At 42.6% G+C, this 26,134-nt stretch overlaps 1 protein-coding gene across 1 annotated transcript in view; it reads left to right on the top strand.

The window, feature by feature from the left end:
* DLGAP2 (DLG associated protein 2) overlaps positions 1-26,134 on the top strand; it is a 103,702-nt gene that overhangs the window by 46,472 nt on the left and 31,096 nt on the right. Inside the window, exon 5 of the mRNA XM_063291145.1 lies at positions 17,143-17,492. Coding sequence (XP_063147215.1) covers positions 17,143-17,492 — 350 coding nt within the window. The remainder of the gene's footprint in view (positions 1-17,142; positions 17,493-26,134) is intronic.

Here is a 26,134-nt window from a genome sequence, read left to right as displayed (position 1 = left end):
ACACAAGGAGAAGCTTTATGGCATATAAATTAATCTGGAAAAGATTTTTTGAAGGCAAAATGGTTGAAAATCGCTATGATGTATGATTAGTGTCAGCTTTCAATGTTCTCAAGTACTAATATGCAGCATGTTATCAAGTACTGTCTAATATTAACTGCCATATATCTGATATTGAAATTAGATATTAGTGAGTGTCAAATACCAGAAATTTAATATTTGATAAGTAGATGAACATTCAGAACCCATGAAGAATATTCAGTATTTAAATGCTGATTTTTAAGAAGGTATGGGAACCAGTGCATTTCTGCTCTACTTTTAAAAATAAAATGTACATGCCCCACAATACAAAACCTTGTATTAAATTGGTGGATTGAATAAATGCCTAGGAACACCTTTATTTTACTGTATACACGTGCACACACATGCACCTTAACTTGACAACTGCTATTAAAATTGCTCACATCATTGTGATCACCCTGAATAAATACTTCAATGGATACAAACATTAATAAAATGAATACAAGCCTTGCCCTCTGCTATTATGACTCACATTTGAAGTCTGCTTAATTACAGTAACACTGCCAGGTCTCTGACACTTCAGCCCCTGCAAAAAGTACAGGGAACATGTATGGCACAATGTTTATGGATGCTAAAATTGTGCCAGTTTATAGTGCACTGAGCAGTAAATTCTGCTTCCTATCTGACAGCAAGAAAGATTGACTAGAGAATGGGGGAAAGCAAGCTGCTGTCAGTACTTGCTGTCTTCAAGACTTCGATACACTATAATTTATTGCTAATTAACAGAACTAAAATAGAACCTTTTGTATGTCATCCATTGGCCTCTGTAGCTCAGAGCTCTCTAGCTGCAATGCAAGTGTTCAAATGGAGTCTTGAAGCTTTTGCAAAAGGACATTAATGACACTGGCTTGGGGAACATTGTCTAGTTTGAGGGTCACATTCACACCGGCATTAAGAGTGCTGCATGTCAGTGCTGGGAGTGGTCAATACCAAAGTTTGGAAGGCCAAAGCAACATTCTCTATTCGCCCTCTGTTTTAGTCTTGGTAGCTCTATCTTTCCTTTCACTGTCTCTTTCTCTCCATGCATCAGAGATGCATGGGCTATATACAACTCAAAAGCTGACGTGCAATCTCTGGAAAATTTAGATGGAGGCATTAATGCACTGAGAAGGGGGGGAGTATTGCTTTCCTTCAGCAGTTTCAGACAACAAGGTGGATGGGATGGAGAAAGGGTCTGGGGAGAAATTGTGCTCCTCTCTTGTTAAACAGGAAAGAGAGATAAAGAAAGAACCCCATACTGCCATGACTGGGATGGGGGTGGCTTAGTACAGCCACTACTTACATTGTCAAAATTAGGGTGGGAGAAGAAAGAAAATGGAGGGTGCCCCCGAGTAGCATCTGGCTACACTGCCAGTGATAGGGAAAAGAGGAGTTACCTAAATTTCTGTCCTGACTCATTCCAGAAACCACCATAAATAAAAGCACCATTAGTCTTCATTCCATTTACGGAGAACACCACACTGACACAGCCTGCTTCGCTTACCTGCCATCCTACCTCCTCTGTTCTCCCCTTCTCTTTCTGCCTTCACTTTGGTTCATGGAGAGTGCCTTAAAGTGTTGTGGCCATAAGAAAAATCTCTTACAGCCCTGGTTGCTCAGGGTGCCACTTTTGAGAACACTGTGAAATTTTATGTATTTATTTATTAAATTTGTCCCCACCCATCTCCTCCCATTGGGGAACTTGGGGGGGTTTACAATAAAATAGTCAATTAAAACGAGCATAAAATATAATTACAATATATAAATATATAATTACCCTTAAAGTAAGTATAAAAATAAGAATAAAAAATAAAATCCAAGTGGCAAGAGGGTCTAATACAGTCCATACATGGGAGGAGAGGTCTACGGTACCAGCCATCCCCATGTGGAGCTAGTCCCCTCTCTGCCCCAAGTGAGGCAGCAAAACCAGGTCTTCAGGTTCCTCTGGAAGGCCAAGAGCAATGGGGCTAGTCTCACCTCCAGGGGCAGCGTGTTCTACAGGGCAGGAGCTACTGCAGAGAAGGCCTGCTTCCTGGACCCCGCCAAACGAAATTCCCTTACAGACAGGGTCCATAACATGCCCTCTCTGCATGATCAGGTGGGATGGGCTGATGTAATGGGAAAGAGGTAGTCCCTCAAGTAACCTGGCCCCATGCCATGTAGGGCTTTAAAGGTGATAACCAACACCTTGAATTGGACCCAGAAGCAAACTGGTACCCAATGCAGCTCGCGCAACAAAGGTGTTACATGTGCCCTTCTAAGGGCACCAAAAACAGCCTGCGCAACTGCATTCTGGACCAGCTGAAGCTTCCGGATACTCTTCAAGAGTAGCCCCATGTAGAGCGCATTGCAATAGTCTATGTGGGAGATAACAAGGACATGGGTGTTCAAAGGGCCTCCCAATCAAGGAAAGGACATAACTGGCACACAGCATGAAGCTACGCAAAGGCTCTCCTGGCCACAGCTGCCACCTGCTCTTTGAGCAGGAGCTGTGAGTCCAAGAGGACCCCCAGATTACGCACCGGGTCTGTCTGGGGCAGTACATCCCCATCCAGAACCAAAGATGACAAAGTCCCAGATACGGAAGAGCCATTAACCCACAGCCACTCTGTCCCATGTCCATTTCTAGCTCTTCTGGTTTCCCCACCTCTTCTATAATCTCCTGTACTTTTGATTCTGTATCCCTGTCATGTTCTCTTGTGTTGGTAACCCTGTGCCCTGTGTCAGTTACAGAATAAGACAAATTAGATGAGCTCGCCAGCAAAGGAGACCATTCTACAGATCTTCCAAGTGATGGCATATCCCTGAGCTTTTCAAATGTCATAGTGTGTTTTTCAAAACCAGCAGGTGACTCAACAGTGAAATGTTTACCTGTACCAGAAGCAAAAATTATCTGGCCTTAATCATGGAAACATTTTTCTTTTTTTCTAAAGAATGGACTTTGTAGTTTTATTTGAGTTAACAATTCCACTCTCAAGGAAAATTATGAATACACAATGAGCTAACACTGCTTTTATCCAACAAATCTGAATCTAGGAAGTAAAAAGAATATAAAAGAAGAAAAATAAATTACAAGGAATTAAACATTTATTCATATTGTGAATAATTTATGCTGGCATAACTTTAATTATTTGGGTAGATTGTTAGATTCTAGCAAATATGCAGATGCTATGGTTCTACCTAAAGTACAATTAATGGGTATATGGGGTATGGAGAGGGTTGGAGTTCATTGTATTTTGGAGATGTATTTTTAAAAAATACAAATGGAAATCAAAAGCCTCCTGTCCGCTCTTATTCCCTATTACCATGGTAATCCTGATGGTAATTCGACCTTGTTATCAGCAATTAAGTGGCTGAACAGTCCCTCATTTCCCCTCTCTGATTATATATTTACTTTTTCAATTAGCCTGTGATTTATTGGCAAGGAAGAGCATTGCAGAGATATAGCAAGGCCCTGTCCGCTCAACAAATTGCATCTCGTCTTTCTACAAATTAAATTATCAATTGCCATATAGCTCACTGAATTCCACATATTCTTCCCATCCCACCCCAAGTTCTGGTGAGCATGTGAGACAAAATTATTTCTAAGTACAGTAGTAATTAGTCATGTCTAAATTCCTTTTGGCTCAATTCAGAATGGTCTTGACTAAAATTACTTGGGTTGGTGCCTCTCCAAGCCCAGTTTGTAATTTGAATTGTCTCCTGTTCCTTTTCCAAAAGCTGCCAAGAGAAGCTTGTGCAACTAATGACTGCTAAACTGAGTAGCCTGGGCTTGTTTTTGCCTTTCCAATTTGCTTAGTCAAGCCTCTCCCTCTGGCAGGACTGCAGAAAGAGCAGTCTGTGGGCTGCATTTAACTTAGTAACATCTCTTTCATTATTCCCAGACACACACACACACACACACACACACCACCTTGCCAGGGCAAAAGACAAAAAAATGTCCCTGTTTGGGGGTAGTTGGGGGGAGCAACATGATTTTAAGGGGCAAAATGAATGTCTTATGCTTTAAGAAGTTTTAAGAAAGCATCTTACCACTTAAAAACACTACCAGCACCCGAAATAGGTCAATTCTGGTCCTGGCCTTGCCCATTTTTGAATTACAATCTTTATCATATTGCACAAAGCCTGTTGCAACTCTCAAGCCTTTAAAGAATACACACTCTTTTCTAAGGCATTGCCTCTTGTGTTGGGAGAATGTGTGCTGTGTATTGGAAAACTAATGTTAAATAAGAACTATGGACCACAGGCTCTGTAGGCAGACTGGTTGAAGAACAAACCTCTTGTCCCATCACCATTCACTGATGGCTTACCTTCACCTATGGCATCCCCTGAAATAATGTAGATTATCATTGCTCTGATGAAATGACCAGAACATAAAGGCTATCTGCCTATGGGCAGGGTAGGCTAAAGAAACAAGTCTAACAAAATTATCAAGATACTGTACGGGAGGACTTACTGATTTACTATGGCAAGACTAAACTAAATGATGTGGACATGATTATCAGCCAGGAACTCAGTGAACTGAAGTAAATCTCCAATCATTTAATATCCATCAAAATTGACATGAGATCCAGTACCTTGTGGGTCATTTCACACTGTGCACCACAAACTGGATTCCCAGACATGATAAAGGACAAATTCTGGAATGACTTTGAAATGCTCCCTCAAGTCATCAACACCAAAAATCTTTTTTTCATTGGAAGAGATTTCATTGGCTATGTTGGACATACAATAGATGGTTTTAAGCACATCCATGGAGGGCAAGAATATAGTGAACACAATGCTGATCGTACTCGTATCCTGGACTGCACTGAAACCTATAGCATGGCAGTTATAAACATATTTTTCAGATATCACATCTCATAACTTAAAAATTGACTATTGGATGGTATGGTAATGTATCCTAAAGATGTTAGTTGACACAAAGGTCATCCGATCAGAAAATGAAAAGAAATTGAATTTCTTTCTTATGATCTTTGACCAATATTACAAATAAGAAAAAGAAAATAGATTGCTACAGAAAACCCATTATTTTCATACAATAAGGGAACAACACATCTAAGCCAAAACTTTGCACAACTGTATGGCTCAGTAAAGATATTTTGCAACCTGAAATGTATGTGAAGAGTTAATACCCCTTAAAAAATAATGAACATAACACTGATCTGTATGACCCTCAAATTTGGAAATAATTAGAGCAAAGCGTGTCTCAAGATAGCATAGAAAGGACACCATAGGAAGACACGGGCAGGAGTTTCTATCTCCCAAGAGCCAGAAAGACCAAGCCTCTGAGGTTAAGGAGTCTTATGAAATCTACCCACCAACAGTGCAGAATGAAAAATATTAAAATGAGCTCTAGAAAAAAAAACCCATCTATACTTAGGGTTACATTGTATGAATACCCCACAGTAGACAGCTGATGGCAGCCTAACATTTGGCAATAAAATCCAGGAACACTGGCAAGGTCATTCTGATGTTCAGTGTCCCTAATTTGTTTCTTTACCATTGATTTGGCTTCCCCAAGGGTTAATTGGCTGATATATTTGGGAGAAAGGCCAAGACTATATAATTCCTCTGTACAAATTTGATAACAACACAGAAGTAACAACCCTGTAGGATCAAACATGATTTGGAGCCATGAAGTTAGGTTCCTGATCCGGTCCTGGGCCTTTTGTGTGTGTGTGTGTGTGTTTGTGTGTGTGTGTATATGTATATGTGTGTGTGTGTGTATGTATGTATGTGTATATGTGTGTGTGTGTGTGTATTCATTCTATCCCTTTAATGCTTGAAATATTAGCTTCATGCCAAAGCATTTTGGGAAAGCAAAGCAAGTTCTAAGGAAGCTTGATTGGATGCTTTCATATGCCCTTAAGTTTATAAATGGGCCAAGCTGTATAACATACAGTATTCAGCAACTGTTCTAGTCATAAACAATTTAATTTCCACTGGAACGTAATTTGGCCTTCACTGTCTATAAAATTTGGTTATAGCTAATGCACTCCTCTGGGCAGTAGAAGTGACAGAACTAATCTGAGTTGTTAATTTCCTAAAAGTCTGAAAGACAATACCCATATATTTAAAACACTTAACTTGCTCTAGTTCATGAGAGTCAATTACTCACTTTTGCTTTGGCCTTTTATTGGAGAAAACCAAAATTTTAGATTTATTGTAATGAATAACCAATCATTCCTCTTTGCAATAGAATGCCAGGATTCTTAGAGGAAGAAGAATTGCATCATATGCAGATGATGCATATTCAAGTAGAATTGGGAGGTGTCTCTTGGCTAGTTTAGGCACGTGGGTGTCAGCTCTTTGGAGAGTTTTAATCAGAATGTTAAAGTACAGTAAATTCAGTGAGACTAAAATACCTCCTTGCTTCACCCTCTTAGATGTCTGGATGAAATCAGAAAGATTCTCTCCCCAGCTATATCTTACCTTTTATAAGAAATATCTATAGATAGATATATCTTATAAATTAGCAATAAAAGTTGTTTGTTTAGAGAAGATCCCAGTCTTATCCTAGATATGTTATTGCAAGCTGCTTTAAAATCAGAATGATTTGTATATTTATCTGCCAGATGTTAAAGGACTAGACAGTGGTCTATGGTAGATCATCCTTCTGGGAACCTCATTTGTACAGGATCAACTATTTGCTAATCTACCACCCAGGTAGGGAGTTTAACGAACAGATACCTGACATATAATTTGCTAATGGTGTTCAATGGGTTAACTGGTCTATAATTAGCTGGGTCATTCCTGTCGCCCTCTTTATATAGGCAAGCAATTATTGCTATCCTCCAGTCCTCTGGGATCTTAACTGTTTGGGTAATATAGGAAAATAAAGAGGCCAACAGTGGTGCCCACCAGTGAGAATTAGATTTAATTAGCATGGGAGGAGTAGAATCACTGGCAGAGATTTTACCACTCTTAAATTAGTTGATAATGTTTTTTATTCCACTGCACTTTGGTTGAGAGCCATGGAGAGCTAAACATCCCTTTTGGCAGTGGGATGATGTTTCAGCGAAGATCGGCACAGGATCCTGGTCACCAAAATGCTTTCCGGATTAAGGAGCATTCTTGAGATTGCCCATGTGACTCCACACAGCCGCTGCTCGTGAGTAAACCGCAGGAACTATCATTTTGCGGTTTGCCTATGGGTTGAGTAGCTGGGGGTCAAGGGAGGAACCATTTTCGCTCACAGTTGTTAACACAGCCTTTTACAGAACAATAAGCGAGCCTCACTTCTTAATCACTTCGGATTTTTTTTTCTGCTGCCTTACCTTAAAAGGATTAAGACCCTTCAGAACAGCAAGTTATACTGTATTCGCTAGTGAGTCACCTTCTCCTTAGAGAAAGAACTTTTAAATGTGATTTTCAAAAGCTTGTGAAAAATATTACTTTTTGGATTAAACAGCAAAGGGCTGCTCAGAATACGGACTTCAGAAAAATTAACAACAGATTAAGGGCTCAGGTGGACTTGGAATAATAATTTCAAAAGCTCACAGAGAGCTTTGAAGACATTTTTCCTTGGGAAAATGGTGACTGTTTTGAGCTTTTTCAAGGTAAGGGGACCTTGAAGGTTGGACACTAGAGGGAGCTAGAGGATAGAGAAAATGGAGCAGATCTATAATACAAACCTTGGAATAATTGCTTGACAAAATTGACAAAGTGTGTGATATTGGAATTACAAAACAAGAACAAGTGACAACAGATGATTTGAAATTTTGAAATTGTGAATTTTGAAATTACTCTGAATATAACAACTAATGAGAAGGATATGCAGAAAGATACGAGTACACAAATGGAACCAATGGATGATCTATTCCCAAAAGGAGATGTACTAATACTGAAGAAATTGGCTTGGATATTTTTTTTTATTGGATATACAAAGGAGCTCAGTTAAGGTTTTGAAGGACTTTATTAGAAGTGATAAACAAAAGGACAAACTTTACATATTAGATATACAAAAGAAATCTGTTGAAGTTCTGGAAGATTTTTGGCTTGAAACAGATGAACAGAAAACGAGCTCTGGGTCTCTTTTTTGAAGGGTTTAGAAGATATTTTTAAAAACTCAGGGAAGGAATACAAGGTTGGCTTATTTGACCAGGGTTGAAGGAGAAAAATAGTTACATCTGGACCTTCACTGACAAAGAACGACTGACAAAGCATTTGGATTGCTTTTTTTATTCAATAGATGAGATATGGGATGAGGAGAGATTATATTGTATTTAGAGATAGTGATAAGCTCCTAAGATTGTTTTTACTTGCTGGAATGAAGGAGCAAGTCTTTTTTTTCTTTTTTTCACACTTTTTTCTTTTCCTATGTATTTTGTTGTATTGGCTTTTATCCTTTTCATTTATAATTCTTAATAAAATTATTTGAAAAAAAAAGATATTTTTTTATTTCATTGCATATGACGGGACCACTGAGATAATGAGGATAAAGGCACATCCATCAGATAAGCATGAAGAAGATCATGATATAAAATTTGGAAATAATATACCTAGGTGTTGTAGGGAATGCTACAATACAATTGGGTAGCACCATTATAGGAATAATTTGTTATAATATACCAAAATAGAGAGGGATTTTTGGAGTTTGTAGTTTCAGTTAGCTGCAACCATTTTCTCTTTTGAGCAGAGCCTTATATTGTCAATCCTTTTAAAATTTGAGTGAAATCTGGTAAACTGGCATTCTGTAGTGTAGGGTAAGACTCCAGTAATGCCATCCTAGTGGCAATGCAGGATTTACTAAACCAGTTCTTAGAATAGTGCCCCCCATCCCCCAGGTTTGGACTTTTCCTTGTCCTCCTTACAAAAACGTGGAGCCTGGCTAAAGGAGCATAATACACATCAAATACATTACAATCTTGGGGGTCAGATGGGTCTGATTATGCACCAGAAGAGCAGAGAGCCAATAAGTATGCACTTCCTTCTTCAGAATGAAACCATTGAGACACCCTCAAGAGAACCATTCCATCTGACTCCCTGAAAGCCATCATGACCAGGCAAGTTAAGTGAGCCTTAACTTGATTCCTGATTGGTCCCTGCATAAATACACAGGTGAAAGCTAAAGGAAGATTGTCACATGGACCTTGGGGCTATGCCATAGTACTTAAGGTATGAACCCAGGTCTCTAGAAATTATTAAGTCACCTATGGTAGATAATTTATGAGCTGACCAAATTGTATATTGTGCAAGAAAATCATTTGTAACAGGACTTTTTAGCATTTGTAAATTAAGCTTATTTATGAGACACCTCAACCTCAAGCCAACTAAGTTACATTTGGTATCCTTAAAGGACCTAAGCATAAATGGTAGTTCAATTACTCCTTCAGGCGGACAAGCGTTAAAGATGGTCACTTGGCATAACAGGACTAGACTGAGGGCAAATGTAGATATATGGAAAACTCTTGGTGTTGCTCCATTTGCTGAGAAAATGTGAATATGCCTGTGATTACATGGCCATGTACCAGGCAACAACTCTCTGGCAAGAACAGTTCTAAAACGAAATGTAAAAGGTCACCATCCAAAAGTACAACCGAAAAGGTGCTGACTTGACTGATTGACACAAGTTACACAGCTTGAAAGCTCAACTGCAGAGATGCTACAGACAACATGAAATGACAAACCCGCTTTACCCAGGTTGCAGCCAAGCTGGACAAATGTTAGGAAGGAGGAGGAAAAACAGGTTTCGTGGTTCTCCTGCCCTCGTGTACAGATTTTTCATTCGTTTTATAAAACTCAGATTGTGAAAGACAATGGCTGCAGCATTTTTATTTAAAAGTTGAAATGAGGCAGTTGAAAGTTGAAATGAAATAGAACATGAGAACATACAGTAATCCTGAAAGAAGACAGAATATCAAAGAAGATTCTTAAATAGGGCCATTATTTAATTAGAAAATGAAATATTTAGAGCTGAAGCTGTCATAATTTTGATTATTAAAGAAGAGAGGTAAATTCAGAACACAAAGTGTTCCATATCTGTTCTAAACATAAACCATTTAGTGAGGTAAATCACATTTACCTGAATTGTCAGAAAATTTCCTCATTATTTTTTCTTCCAGAATACATTGAATTTTATATTTGATTAAATGATGGTAGCATCTCAGATTTTTACTGAGTTTTGGATTGATCTTCTTACTCTCTTATTTTTGTGAAAAGTAACAAAGTTATATAGTATCTTTGAAGGCACACAAAAAGTCCAAGTTACTATTAACATTTTCAGGGGCCTCCTCTTACTTTTCATTCATACTCGCTAAGAAAATGAAGATTTAATTGAAAACTGATTGTTGTAAGTTAATCTTGAGTACAGGAAAAAAAAAGTTTGTCTGAAACACAAATCCTTCAGATCAGAACCTGTCTCATGAAGGATATTTGCTTTATATTGTCCATCACAATTTGAAGGCAAGGTACGAGTGCATCTTTGATGAATTAGACTGTTACATAGAAAATGTAATATGTTTCCATGTCTTTCCAGCAATGGAGAGTAAGTGAAATTCAAGTGAAATTTTATCTCCGTCAGCCTAGATATTTTCCACATAGGCTAGTGTTATATTGATTCATAGGTAGCTCATATTTTCAAATATACATCCCTTTGACAGTTTCATGAATGTGACCTTCACATGACTGAAAGTCCAATTCAGGCAGTCACCCCAAAGTTTTCCCATCTTATTGCTTAATATATTTGATACACTGTAGTTCCCAGTTTAAAGCAAAATATATGCATAAGCCTCAGGACAAGTAGTCTAATTCTTTCCACACCAGCTTAACAAAACAGAAATTAAACATAGGGAAGAGGTTTATGCTGCATGCTATACAAGTACAACAGCAACCTTGTACATCTGTCAGGTCTCCTGGCCAGTTCCCTTATGGTGTGCAAGCACTAAGAGGACTCCTGCGGTGATTCTTAATGTAAAAATGCAAGCAAGCTAGTTCTACAAATTGTAGAAAATCCCACCTTCAGTTGCAGGATTAACACTAATACAAAGATTTTTTTTGGAAAGTATGGTATTTCTGGTCTCCTGTAGCCCTTCAACCTAACCCTGCAAAGTTGGATGAAGGGACATAACACCACTGACACCTAGGTGTTCCGGTGTCCATTCTGGCAGTGCATTAGGTATTCTCCCAATAAAGGACAAGTCCAGCAAAAAGGCAGTGTCACCTGAAGGTTAGTCAAATGAACATAAATAATGTGTGGAAGAAGAAAATGGACATGCATCACTCTTTCTTTGAAGGCACCACATCTGTAGCATGCAATACTGCAGCATCATGACCCATAGACTCACTTCTAGAAGATAAGGAAGATCTAGACAGCTGAAAACTGGAAAGGAGATTTGGGTAATTGGGAAGGCTGGGTCTATATCTCAGAGACAGTCTTCCCCAACCTGGAATGCTCTATAATGTTTAACTACATTATCCTCAGCCAGCAGGGTCAATGGCTATGTGGTCTGTCTATGGTGGGAGTGTAGTACAACACCTTCAGGGAGCACTGGACGAGGCTGCTTCTAAAGCTATTCTCTCCCATCAAGCATATTAGGCTACCTCTATTTAGGATCTGCCAGATATTCTTTAATATCAAATTATCTAGATTCTATTTCAGCTGCCCTTCCGTTTCTGCAGTAGCTACTTCCGGTGAAGCAAGAAGATTGTCATCAACATAGTGGACACTCTCAGCATCACTGTAAGTATTTTATTTCTAATCTTACATAACTGTAGCACAATACATCGCATGAACTCATCTGTGGTGAACATATATAGAACTCATCATGATTATACAATATAATTTTCCTACTGAATACTTGGTAGCTTATTTAACCTAACTTTGTACTTTCGGTTAACTTATATTTGGCAAACCTTTGTTCAAATGTCCTTCAACCCTTTATACACATTGTATAAAAACAATTGTGTCTATGTAAATAATTGTTTTTTTTTCCTCCTTAGAACTTTAACAAAGTGGCCAAGATCTTCAAGATAGCAATAGAGAAGACTATAGCATTGTTCCTACAAAGAAAAACTGTTTAAAAACTGAATAAAACTGAACTCTGTGTTTGTTTAAAGTAGATATTTATGCTTTGGACTGGTTTTTATGAAAGAAAAACTGTTATTGTGTGAATAAATAATGTTGGTTGAGGGAGCAAGGAGTAGATTGGAATCTACTATCCTAGGTATCCAGGCAACATACAAATTCCTAATTATTCCCTTCATACCTTCAATGTCATGGCTGAAATAAAAAAGGGATTAACAAAAATGGATTGTTGTATAAATGAATTGTAAATTACATTTGATTCTGTTACTTTCACTTATAGTCCCCCAAAAGGAGCAGTGGAGCAAAAAAAACAAAAAGAAGTGACAGAATTTTTGAAATTACACAATATGTATTCAAGTGACAATGAATAGGAGCCTAATCCAGATTGGGACCTCGTGCAGTGAGAGGGGGAATCTTTCCTGCTACCCACACTTGCCCATTAAGAATAATAATTGTTATCAATGGAGAAGGAAGAAAGCCGTGCTTTCTGATTTGTGTTGAGTAAATCAAAATAGAGATAGAGATAGAAACTATAATATATAGTTATAATTACACATATACTGTAAAGCTTAATGCAACGATAACAATAATAATAAAACATTAAAGCAATGCAAAATGCTGAATCCAAAAGTTGCGTCTTGACACCTTTTCTGAAAGAGCGGGGGACAAGAACTAAGAAAAATTCCAAAACAGTTACACAATTTGCAGTGTCACACAGGAGGAATCCCTTTTTATTGGGCCCAAGAAGTGGGCTTCTGCAAGTGGGAACTCAAAAAAGGCATTCTCCTACACAAATTAACATCTGTGTAAGGTCATAATGAGACCACCAGTCCATCTGATAGTCTTAAAGGTTAAAATTCATATCTTGGATGTAATAAGTAGCCTGTTCCAATCTTTTGCTCTAGTGTAACGTGATCATCATAGCATACCAGTTGGGCCATCACAAGAAACACAGAGGCTTCTAGCTCCAGTTCAGCACCTTGCTTGTTGAGGAAGCCTGATTTCTGCCACCCTTGGATTACCCTTCACAAGATCTCCTCTGGTGTTCAGACTATGAGATGGCCAGACAGAATTATTATCAAAACTCTTTATTTAAAACAACTATTTACAGTAATACTGACAACAAAGGTCCGCATAGTTAAAGCAATGGTGTTCCCCGTAGTAACATATGGCTGTGAGAGCTGGGCCATAAGGAAGGCTGAGAGAAGGAAGATCGATGCTTTTGAACTGTGGTGTTGGAGGAAAATGCTGAGAGTGCCTTGGACTGCAGGAAGATCAAACCAGTTCATACTCCAGGAAATAAAGCCAGACTGCTCACTTGAGGGAATGGTATTAAAGGCAAAACTGAAATACTTTGGCCACATAATGACAAGACAGGACACCCTGGAGAAGATGCTGATGCTAGGGAGAGTGGAAGGCAAAAGGAAGAGGGGCCGACCAAGGGCAAGATGGATGGATGGTATTCTAGAGGTGACGGACTCGTCCCTGGGGGAGCTGGGGGTGTTGACGACCAACAGGGAGCTCTGGCGTGGGCTGGTCCATGAAGTCACGAAGAGTCGGAAGCGACTAAACGAATAAACAACAATTTACAGTAATAGAGTCCTGGTGAATAATAAGGCAAGGTAGTTCTAATCAAGACCACCCAGGCAATGATGGATGAACAGGCATGGCTGCAGGGTCAGGCTGTGGCAGAATAGCCAGGCAGAATTCGGCTAACTCTCTGATCGAAGCTGTCAGACTTGGTGGAGCTAGAGTGCATGGCAAAGCTGGAGGCAAGGATCTGTGAGCTGGCAGGCAGATAGGACCAGACTGACACATGGAGGCTAGGAGAGACTGGACTGGAACCACTGGACAAGGCTTGACTCTGGAGGCCAGGCTGGGCTTCACTGAAAATTCTAGGCAAGGCTGAGAACTGGAGGCAAGGCTGGACTGGACTGGAGAGTCAAGGCAAGACTGCAGGCTTGAAACAAGGCTGGACTGGACTGGAGAGTCAAGGCAAGGCTGCGGGCTTGAAGCAAGACTGGACTGGATTGGAATTCCTAGGCAAGGCTGAGAGCTTGAAGCACGACTGGACTGGACTGGACTGGAGATCCTAGGCAAGGCTGGGAGTTTGGAGCAAGACTGGACTGGACTGGAGATCCTGGACAAAGCTGAGAACTTGAAGCATGACTGGGCTGGACAGGAGATTCTAGGCGAGGCTTTGGGCTCGGAGCAAGACTGGACTGCACTGGACTGGAGATCCTATGCATGGCTGAAGGCTAGGAGCAGGGCTGGGTGAACACCTGATTCACACTGAAATGTGGCAATGAGGTCCCAAGCTAGACATGAGACTGTGCTCAGCCAGGATGGCAGGAGGAGGATCCTCTGAAGTGGCTTGTGCAGAAGGCAAATCTTCAGAGGTAGAAGATGATGGCGCTGATTCCACTCTGGCTACAGGCGAGGCTTCCGACACAGGTAAAGACTTTCTGCAAGAGCTGAGAGCTTGAAGGATCAGTTGTCTCCAGCAGCTTGCTCTTCACCCGTCTGCCTTTTATGCCAATCCTTTCCTCACCTTTTCTCTCCAGCAGCCAATCGGGCTGCTTTCTGGTTCGCGCACTTCTCAGCTCTCCTGTCTCACGCACTGATTGGAGCATTCAGATCCCCCACCAGAGCTTGTCCAATCCCTGTTTGCCATTTCTCCCACTCTGCTGAGTCACTTCCTGGTTCTGCTTTTTCAAGCCTCTCCTGAGCAGTTTCGGTTTCCCCCTCTGACTCCAGATCAGTTTTGTTTTCGGAGTCAGATGCAGGCTGAAACCTCACATCTGGCTAAGAAGAGGTCAGAAACATGCTCCAACTACATAGATTGGAGAAGAGCAAATGTGTTCATTCATTTCATTTATATCACATCTTTCCTTTAAGAGCTCATGGTCTAGGTGGCATTCCCTCCTCTGGTTTTTCTCCACAACATTTACCCAGTATGATAGGTTGGGCTGAGAGATAAAGTAAAGACTGGCCCAAAGTCACCCTGTGAGCTCCCATGGGGTGAACATGAACCTGCATCTTCCTAGACTTGATCCAGTTCCTAGTTCCAGGGGTTCTTGTACTGTGGTCCAGCAGGAACTTAGAGGAAGGCTGCAATTTAAAAAAAAACAAACAAACTTGATCAGGCCTGTGAAGATAATATGGGAGTGCTATGAACTTTTTCTTTGCCCTTTGTTCCTCACTTTGCTTGCACAAGCCTGACATGGGCAGGTACAATACTGCAAAGTGTGCGGACCTCTGTGATACATCCATTAAAATGTAATTAATAAAAGTAGCATATTTTTTTCTTGCCCAACCCTAACCCCACTGAAATAATTAAGTTTTATGCATGTCTGGGTGTCGCGTAAATTCATTTACCGTGGATTGGGGGCGGGTGGTACAATGTGTGAGCACCCACCTTAACCACAATACCACACCCGGCTAAAAGATGTCAGGCTGAAACTATGAAGGGTCAGCTGCAGAAGGCCAAGGGAGGCCCAGCCTGTTTCCACCCTCCATGGCAACAAGCACTTTATAAGGAGAAAAACAGGATGTGATGTGTTTTTTTCCCTCCTTTGACAATTTATGCATTTCTATGATATTATAGTTGTGTTTTGCTCCTCTTGTTCTTTTTCTGTTCTTTTTTTTTTAAACAATAAATAAATAAATCCCTTTGAAAGGAAATTAGATGGGTTATCACGATACTGCTTTCCAGATGGAGCACCATTCTAGTTTCTTCTGAGATCCCCCTACCTTTTCCCAATAGGTTTTGTGTGTGTGTGAGGAAGAGCAGCTTCAGGCAAGTTAATGATAAATCTCATAGGGACCTGATCCATATTTGAAGCATCTACTTTTTTTCCCCCCTTTCAAGTTAGAAGTAGCTATTTTATGCACGTATTTTAAAGTGCTTTATTGAAATTAGTAGTCTCCTATGTTTTCATTCATTCTGGATTATCCTGTAACACTGTAAATTAGGTTGAGCTCAACTCCTGGGGATTTCATGGACAGAGTCATCCTCTGGAACTGCCATTAACATTTTTCAAGATGGTTTCCCCCTCCCCTCCCTTAAATTCCCAGTGAAGCTACAGCCTGAAATTCCCAGAAGATTTCCCATTAAAGTACTTGCCAGCCCCAATTCTGCTTAGCTTCCAAAGCAACAATAAGGTTGGGCAGATGCTACTAATGCTTGGACAGGCCTATAAATTAGCAGGTAGCATTTTATACTATCAACTATGAAATTCTGGGTCCAAAACAGCATGTCTGAAATAATTCCATATCACTCACATCTGAAGTCCATTTTGCTTCTAATTTTGTTCAGGTACAACTCCATTCTGTGCAGGTAAAATGGAAATATCTTCAGGACTTGGACTCTGTCTGTCCTATCAATAGGAGAGCTTTTCATGAAGAGGCATTTACATATTTTCCCCCCTTGGATATCAAAATAGCTGCCTTGAGAAACTATGCATTTGACTACCGTAGTGGGTAAAGCACAATTCTCTGTTCCACCTAATGGAAAAAAGGTGTCTTAGATTAGCTCCATTTTACCGGGTAATTTTCTGCTTTCTATTCTAATTTATTTTTCCTCAATAAAGCTATAGTGAGAAGACTTGTTCTAAGTTACTGAACTGCTCAGGCAATATAGTATTATGATGTGGATGGAAGGAAGACTCAGGAGCAACAGGACAGTTCTGAATAAAGACAATCCTAGCAGCTTTTTCAGTGCTGCCAAAACTCCAGGGAGCATCAGTGTGTGGATTCAGACTCATATTTCTGACCCTCCCTTTGGAAAATCTCCATTAACTTGTTAATGGCTGAGGACACTCCCAGCCATTGTTGCTTTGTGTTTAAAGTGCAATGAACATGTTGCTATGGCTACCCATTCTTTATAGGAGGGAGAATTGATGCTGATTCTGAGGAGCACCAATGTATGTATTAGAGAAGAGCCTCCAGTTTTTAAGTAGCAAAGTCAGGTTTTAAGCTTTTTTCATCTCCCGCAAATCACTGCAATGCCTTTTACTAACCATGTTTTCTCTCCTTTTTCTGCATTCCTTTCATAGCTGTAACTTACACAAGTTACAAAAAAACACCGCCACCTGTACCCCCTCGTACCACCTCTAAGCCACTAATTTCAGTTACAGCACAGAGCAGCACAGAATCAACCCAGGATGCCTATCAGGACAGCCGGACTCAGGGGATCTCCCCATGGCCTCAGGATGGCCGAGGAATGTACAACTCCACGGACAGTTTGGATAGTAATAAGGCTATGAACCTTGCCATGGAAACGGCAGCCGCACAACGCCACATGTCGGACAGTCAAATCAGCTCCGTGCGAACCAGCGACAAGGCCATCCTTGCAACAAAGGCTGAGGAGTTCCTGAAGAGTCGGCGCTCATCCATAGGGATCCAGGTAGCCTGTCATTAACATCTGTTCTATGATGAGCTGCTCACCTGAGCTCCATAAATAACATCAGATGAGTTATTCAGCCCAGAGGCACCTAACAAGCTGAACAACAATCCCTGGCTGCAGCATTTAGCATTAATTGTAATTCACATCCTGGCTACAAGTCCATGCACAGCAGAGTTGAGCCCAACGTGCAGTGCTTGGAAATAAAATGAATGGATTTATCTCTGGGCAAGTTACCTGCCCTTGATGCTCGAGATGAAAATTATACTGATCAGCCACATGCGAACAGCATGTTCGTCTCTCTCTGTCTCTCACTGTAGAGACCTTGATACTAGATCTCAGCAACAGTCAAAACAGTCAGATATTCCTCTTTTTCCTTTAGCCTTGTACTGCCCTATTCTTCCTTTATGGTTGTGTTTTAATTACATAGCAATGGAGACTATTATAGAAGAGTGGTTTTGAAGCTATAAGAAAAGTGGAATTATGGTATAAAGAGTATAGTGCTAGTAACACTTCTCCCTTTGGTGGTTGGGAAGAAATAAAGAGATTTGAAAACAAATAGATTTGAATCTGCAAAATTAGACATTATAGCCCCTGCATGAAGATTTGAACTCAGTATGGGGATAACTTCTTTGAAAACGTCCCTCTGTGAAGAGGGACCCACGTCAGCTTTGGCATATTGAATTGTTATGGTGGCATTTTTCACATACCTGTATACACATTTTTAAATTAATCATTTTCCCTTCTTAAAATCTGCAATGATATTGTCCCTATGGTAAAAGAGTACCACATCATTTTTGCATGGCTTAGAATGATGTAGCACAGTATAGTAAGAGTTCTACTGGGGCTATGCCAATAGGATAAAAACAGGAAGTATCTCTAAGCACATACTATAACAGAAAGTATTAATAAGGCTGAATCGTGCTTGTAGGTGTGACCTGCAGCACAACTTCTACAAATCTTGAGGTTCCACAGAACCTGCTTTTACCTCTGTTCTAGAAATACACGAGTGCTAACTGTCACATTCGGTGACAGGAAATGGAGAGAAGGATTCCTGGTGATAAGCAAACACCATAGAAGTGATGCTCTGCTGGTCAAAATAAGCAGTTTTAAACTAGCTGTAAAGTCCACTGCTTGAATCAACCTATTTATTTGAACAGCATTGTTTGTTTTTTAAAAAATCACCAAATTATCTAAGGAGATGTGTTAATTGAGATATGTGAATTCACGAGACCAAGGGGCTTCCATGGGAGTGAGGGTCCCAAAAAGTCAAGATAGCAGGCATGAATACATGATTGAAGCCTTGCCACTTGTCCTAACAGCCAGGAACCATGCTGAGACGAGGAATAGGTCTCTAGTGTTTATTACTGCTACATAAGACAGAATCCTAACAAACTGAAGAAGCGTGGGAAACAACCCAGACAGATAAACCCCAAAAATCAAGGCGGGTCTGATCTGTGTCTCTTTGAATGGCTGCTTAACTCCTCAGTACTACGCATGCATTTTCCCCCCTGGATAGAGGCCCCCTCCTGCTCACCATCAGTACTCATGACATCACCCTCCCCTCCAGATTCACATTCCATGTCAGCCCCCTCCCTTCCAGAGTTCCTTCCTCCTTCCAGGGTCTCATGAGAGTCCATCTCCCCCTCCAAGCTCCCATGGGAACTGGGCAACAATGGAAAGTCTTCAAAGGAAAACTCCTCCAAGGATGAATCAGTGCTGTTCTCCAGGTCTGATAACGCTTCTGGCCCAGGTGGCTGCTGCTGGAAAATAGCTAGATAATTAGAAGATTCTTCCCCCCTCCCCCTTGGGAAATGCAAGCCGGAGGTGGAGGACTGAGGCTCCCCCTCCTCCTCTCTCTCTCTGCCCTCAGAGCCTCTGGCAGGGGTGGAGGTTGCCAACTTACGAACTCCTCTGCTTGGGATTCCTCTGCTTGCTCAGTCAAGTGAGGAATCTCTGGTAGACTGCGAGGCTTGGGTTTGTGAGGGAAAAGCTGATGGAATCGTTGAACCAGTGCTGGTGCATGCACATCTCTGGCATTTTCCCACATGCGCTCTTCCTCAGGGTACCCTTTCCAGTGTATTAAATATTGGATGCCCCTTCCCTCCTCCTAGAATCCAGAATTTCCTTGACTTTGTATTCCTCCTCCCCCTCCACAATTACTGGAGGTGGGGGGGACATTTGCAATCGTAAGGTACTTGGGGGAGGGTCTTTGGCTAGCAAGGCTCTGTGAAAGACTGGATGGATTTTCATGGATGCTGGCAGCTTTAAGCAATAAGCCACTGGATTTATCTGCTGTACCACAGTGAAAGGGCCCACAAACTTAGAGTCCAACTTCTCTGGTAGAGGTCAAAAACTTGGTAGAGAGCCACACTTTGTCTCCTACTGCAATCGCTGGCCCCTCTTGTCTGTGAGCATCTGCAGCTCTCTTGTAAGCACTCTTTGCCCTGTTCAGCTGCTCCTTTAACAACTCCTGTGCAGCTTGTTGCTCTTTAAGAAAATCAGGCATGACTGGAACAGTTCCCTGCTGGGAGGAGGTGGGCAACACCCGAGGGTTAACCCCATAGAGTGCTTGGAAAGGAGACATCTTGGTAGAGGATTGCACAGAGTTGTTATAAGTAAATTCTGCCATGGGGAGCAGGGCTGGCCAATTGTCTTGCTGATAAGTGGTGTAACACCTGAGATACTGCTGTAACCATTGATTAATTTTCTCAGCTTGCCCGTTACTAGCCGGATGATGCGATGATGATAGGTGGATCTGGACCCCTAATGACTGGAAAAGGGCCCTCCAGAACCTGGAAGTGAACTGAGGGCCTCTGTCACTCACCAAGTGATTTATCATGCCTCTATACCTAAAAACATGGTCCATAAACAACTGTGCTGTGGCTTGCGCAGATGGAAGGCCCTTGCAAGGAATAAAATGCGCCATGTTAGTGAAAAGGTCCACCACCACTAGTATGGAAGTCAGCCCCTGGACCGGGGGTAAATCAGTGATGAAATCCATGGAGATTGTATCCCAAGGCCTACTGGGGATGGGTAGGGGTTGCAAGAATCTTGTGGGCTTCCCTGGGAGAGGCTTGGCTCATTTACAGTATGACAAGAAGCAACATAACCCTTTATGTCTGCAGTCATCTTAGGCCACCAGTAGTCTCTCAGAGCTCTATGGAGAGTTTTGAAAACACCTCCGTGGCCTGCCGTTTGATGGTCATGGCAAAGTCTCAGTACTTCTTCCTTCAATGAGGAGGGAATCTATAATCGCCCGCTATGCCAGAGGATTCCTGCCTCCACATTAAATGGGGAGGCAGTGTCTTGCTGGCCCCTCTGGAGGTCATCCATCCTGGCCCTGGCATACAGGTCCTGTTGCTGCTGAGCTCTGACTCTTGTAAATAGGTCCTCTGCTTGTCTGCCTGCTGTTAAAATCTCTGTCTGGTTCCCCCTCATAGACTGCTGAAAGTTGTGAGGTTGTAATATCGTAGCCTGTACCTCCTAGCGAGTAGCAGGGGTTGCCTGGATGGATCGAGACAGGGCATCTGCCAAACAGTTCTGCGCCCCGGGAACATAAGAAATAACAAAATTGAAACGGGAGAAAAACTGGCTCCATCTGATTTGGCGTGGGGTGAGGGATCTGGTGTTTTGTAGAAGCTGTAAATTCTTGTGATTGGTGCAAACTTTCACAGGAAAGGTTGCACCTTCTAGCCAGTGCCTCCACTCTTGAAATGCTGCTTTAATGGCCAGCAACTCCTTGTTAAAAGGAGTGAGAGTGTGCGGGAGAAAAATGCACAAGGGAGCAAAGTATTCTCTGTTTTGTTAGTATGTTGCAATAAAACAGCCGCAATAGCAAAATCTGAAGCACCTGAATGCATTATGAATTGCTTTGTGGGATCAGGGTGCTTCAAAAGCGGCTGGGATGCAAAGAGCTGCTTAAATTCTTGGAAGGCTGCTTGCTCCCTCTCCCCCCAAATGAATTTTGATCCTTTCTTCAAAAGCTGTGTGAGGGGTTTAGCCCTGTCACTAAATTTATTCATGAATCTCCTGTAAAAATTGCAGAATCCTAGGAATTTTTGTACCTCTTTCACATTTCGGGGGGGGTTGCCAAGAGGGAATTGCCTGGACCTTAGAAGGATCCATGGATATGCCTTCTGTTGATACTTTATAGCCCAGGAAATGTAATTCAGTTAAATCGAAGGCACACTTCTCTAGCTTGGCGAACAGCTTGTTCTCTCTCAGTCTTTGTAAGACATTACGTACATGGGTTACATGAGTTGTAGCATCCTCAGAAAATATTAATGTGTCATCTAGATAAGTGACCAGATACTTATCTAGTAAATCAGAGAAAATTTGATTCATAAATCAGGAAAATATGGCTCCTGCATTAGTCAAGCCAAAGGGCAAAACAAGGTACTCAAATTTACCAAACCTGGTATCATCCGGATCAGATTGTACAGATTCCTGAGGTCCAACCTAGTAAAAATGCGTGCTTTCTGTAAGCGATCCAGCAGATCAGATATTAGGGGAGTGGGTAATTTTCCTTGACCGTGACTTTATTGAGGGAACTGAAATCATGCACCACTCATGGGTGCCTCCTGGTTTGCCGGTGCCAACGGGTCAGGCTTCTTTGGTACAAAGAAGGTAGGAGCAGACGCAGGGAAGTAGATGGTCGGATGAAACCCTTTTGGAGATTGGAGTCCAAGTAATCCTTTAAGGTGGCTAGTTCCTTGGGGGACATGGGATATTGTTTCCTTGCTGGAATCTTGGCTCCTGGTATCAACTCAATGGTGCAGTCACAGTCCCTATGGGGGGGGTAGTGCTGTGGCCTCTTGTTCGCTGAAAACATCTGCAAAATCTGCATACTTGGCTGGCAAGTGGACTCCCCCTGCTACTGTGACTGCATTGGTTGCTGGAGAGCGTGGAGCGGCTTGAATCTTGTGGTGCTGGCATTCCTTAGCTGGGAAGGAGATTGCTCCTATAGTCCAGTTCAGCAACAGGTTGTGGATCCTCAGCCAAGGCGTGCCTAGGATTACCGGCACATTTAGCGATGCAGTAACATAAAGCTGGATCCACTCAGTGTGGTCTCCCATTGTCAGTTGCACCGGTTCTGTGAGCCTTCTAATCAGCCCTGCCTTGAAGGGCTGGCCGTCAATGGTCTCCACTTCTATGGGACATGGCAATTCTATGGTCGGGATGTTGAAGTCCTGTACGGTCTGCACATCAATAAAATTGGTGGAAGCTCCGGAATCCACAATGGCCTCTAGCTTGACCTGGTGCTCTGGGTTGACGTGTATGAGTATGGGTAAGTAGTAAAAGGCTTGCCTGGAATCTTTGGAATGAGCCCTCCTTAATTGATTGATGGTCTCCCTGCTGAGCTCTGTGGAGGGAGACCGCTGGAGTTTCCTTGGTTGGAAACAGAGGCGGAGCTGGTTCCTGTTTCAGCTGCTTGCCTTGGGGCTCTTACTGGAGTTGCTTGACCTCTCGCTGGGCAAGCTCTCACCATGTGCCCTTGGGCTCCGCAGTAGAAACACAGGGCTCTCTCTCTCCTTCTCTGCTTCTCAGCCTCGGAAATCAGTCTCCTCCTTGCCCCAATCTGGATTGGCTCCTCTTGTGCTGAGTGAGAGGATGCTACGGAGAGAGCTAGAAATCCTGAAAACGCTCTGAGGGTCCTGTTTCTCCCCGGTTGCATCTGCCTGAGCTCTTCTAGCCTGGCATCTATGACCACCAATAACTGATATAAGGCTTCTAGGGTAGCTGGTGTTCCCTGGCGCACTAATTCATTCTTAATTTCCTCATCCAGCCCTTGTTTGAATTGGTCTTTTAATGCACTCTCATTCCAGTCCAGATCTCCTGCTAACAACCTGAAATCAGCAATGTAGATTCCCACCCTCTTGTTACCTTGCTTGAGCTTCCGAATCTCTCAGCTGGCCGTGGCCTCTCTGATCGGGTCGTCAAAGTGTGCCTGGAACCCTGCCAAAAAATTCTGGTAGTCGTTGAGAATCGGGTCATTGTTCTCCACCATGGGAATAGCCCATTTGGCTGCTGGGCCCTTTAGCAGACCTAGGATGAAGGTGACTCTGGTTCTGTCTGTGGGGAACTCTGCCGGTCTGCTGTCGAAGAACATTATGCACTGTGTGAGAAAGGCTCTCAGCTGTCCTGCTTCTCCTCCAAATTTCTCTGGTAGACTGCCCTGAGATCTCAAGACTATTGGCGGAGCTGCTGCTGCTGCTGCTGCTGCTGCTGCTGGCGCCAGTTGTGGGTTAATCGGAACTGGTTGTTGTAACTGCTGTAGCACGGCAGCTTGTAATGTGTTGATTTGGAGATCTACTTGTTGTTGGTGTTGTTGCAGGGCTGCTGCCAATTGTTGGATGGCGAGCCGCATTTCTTGGTTTTCTGAAGACATTTCCAAATGTCTCTCCTTAATTTCTTGTTCCTCCCTCTTTCGATGGGAGTAGGAGTTTGTTAGGATTGATGTCCTAACAGCCAGGAAGCACGCTGAGACAATGAACTGGTCTCTAATGTTTATTGCTAGTACATAACAGGAATCCTAACAAACTGAAAAAGCGTGGGAAAACCCAGACATATAAACCCCAAAGGTTAAGGCGGTCCCGATCTGTGTCTCTTTGAATGGCTGACCAATTCCTCAGTGCTACTCATGCGCTTGACAGTCTGGATGGGAGCCCCCTGCTCGCCATCCTTACTCATGACAGGTATCAACTCAATGGTGTAATCACAGTCCCTATGGGGGGGTAGTGCTGTGGCCTCTTGTTCGCTAAAAACGTCTGCGAAATCTGCATACTTGGCTGGCAACTGGACCCCCCCTGCTTCCGTGACTGCGTTGGTTGCTGGAGAGAGGAGAGCGGCTTGAATCTTGTGGTGCTGGCATTCCTTAGCTGGGAAGGAGACTGCTCCCGTAGTCCAGTTCAACAGTGGGTTGTGGATCTTCAGCACTATAGGCACATTAAGTGATGCAGTAACATAAAGTTGGATCCACTCAGTGTGGTCTCCCGTTGTTAGCTGCAAAGGTTCTGTGAAACTTCTAATTTGCCCTGCCTTGAGGGGCTGGCCGTCAATGGTCTCAACTTCTATGGGACGTGGCAATTCTATGGTCGAGATGTTGAGGTCTTGTACAGTCTGTACATCAATAAAATTGGTGGAAGCTCCGGAATCCATGAGGGCCTCTGGCTTGACCTGGTGCTCTGGGTTTACGTGCATTATGACTGGTAAGTAGTAAAAGGATTGCCTGGAATCCTCAGAATGAGCCCTTCTTAATTGACTGATGGTTGCCCTGCTGAGCTCTGTGGAGGGAGACCGACAGAGTTTCCCTGGTTGGAAGTCGAGGTGGAGGTGGCTCTTGGTTCTGCTGCTTGCCCTGGGGCTCTTACGGAATTTGCTTGGCTTCTCGCTGGGCAAGCTCTCACCATGTGCCCTTGGACTCCGCAGTAGAAACAGTGGGCTCTCTTTCTCCTTCTCTGTCTCTCAGCCTCGGAAATAAGCCTCCTGCTTGCCCCGATCTGCATCGGCTCCTCTGGTCCTGAGTAAAGAGATGCTGCGGAGAGAGCTGGAAATCCTGGAAGCGCTCTGAGGCCCCTGTTTCTCCCCGGCTGCATCTGTCTGAGCTCTTCTAGCCTGGCGTCTACGACCACAGACAGTTGATATAAACCTTCTAGGGTAGCTGGTGTTCCCTGGCACAGTAATTCATTTTTAATTTCTTCATCCAGCCCCTGTTTGAATTGGTCTTTCAAGGAACTCTCATTCTAGTCCAGATCTCCTGCTAACAGCTTGAAATCAGCAATGTAGATTCCCACTGTCTTGTTGCCTTGCTTGAGCTTCTGAATTTCCCAGCTGGCAGTGACCTCTCTGATCGGGTCGTCAAAGTGTGCCCGGAACCCTGCCAGAAAATTCTGGTAGTCGTTGAGAATCGGGTTGTTGTTCTCCACCATGGGAATAGCCCATTTGGCTGCTGGGCCCTTTAGCAGACTTAAAATGAAGGTGACTCTGGTTCTGTCTGTGGGAAACTCTGCCGGTCTGCTGTCGAAAAACATTGTGCACTGTGTGAGAAAGGTTCTCAACTGTCCTGCTTCTCTTCCAAACTTCTCTGGTAGACTGCCCTGGGATCTCAAGACTACTGGAGGAGCTGCTGCTGCTGCTGCTGCTGCTGCTGCTGGCACCGGTTGTGGGTTAATCGGAGCTGGTTGTTGTAACTGCTGTAGCATGGCTGCTTGTAATGTGTTGATCTGGAGATCTACTTGTTGTTGATGTTGTTGCAATGCTGCTGCCAGTTGTTGGATGGCCTGCCAAATTTCCTGGTTTTCTGAAGACATTTTCCCAAATGTCTCTTCCTTTTTTTTTTTTTGTTCCTCCCTCTTTCAATGGGAGTGGGGAGTTTGTTAGGATTGATGTCCTAATAGCCAGGAACCACGCTGGGACAAGGAATAGGTCTCTAGTGCTTTATTACTGCTACATTAGACAGAAAATCCTAACAAACTGAAGAAGCGTGGGAAAAAACCCAGACAGATAAACCCCAAAAGTTAAGGCGGGTCTGATCTGTGTCTCTTTGAATGGCTGCTTAATTCCTCAGTACTACGTATGCGTTTTCCCCCCTGGATAGGGGCCCCCTCCTGCTCACCATCAGTACTCATGACACTACTTTTCTA

This window comes from Candoia aspera, chromosome 1 (assembly GCF_035149785.1).
Source record: "Candoia aspera isolate rCanAsp1 chromosome 1, rCanAsp1.hap2, whole genome shotgun sequence".
Classification (NCBI taxonomy): Eukaryota; Metazoa; Chordata; class Lepidosauria; order Squamata; family Boidae; genus Candoia; species Candoia aspera.
Note: the sequence above shows the minus strand (reverse complement) of the source record. Positions and strands in the feature narration are given on the sequence as shown.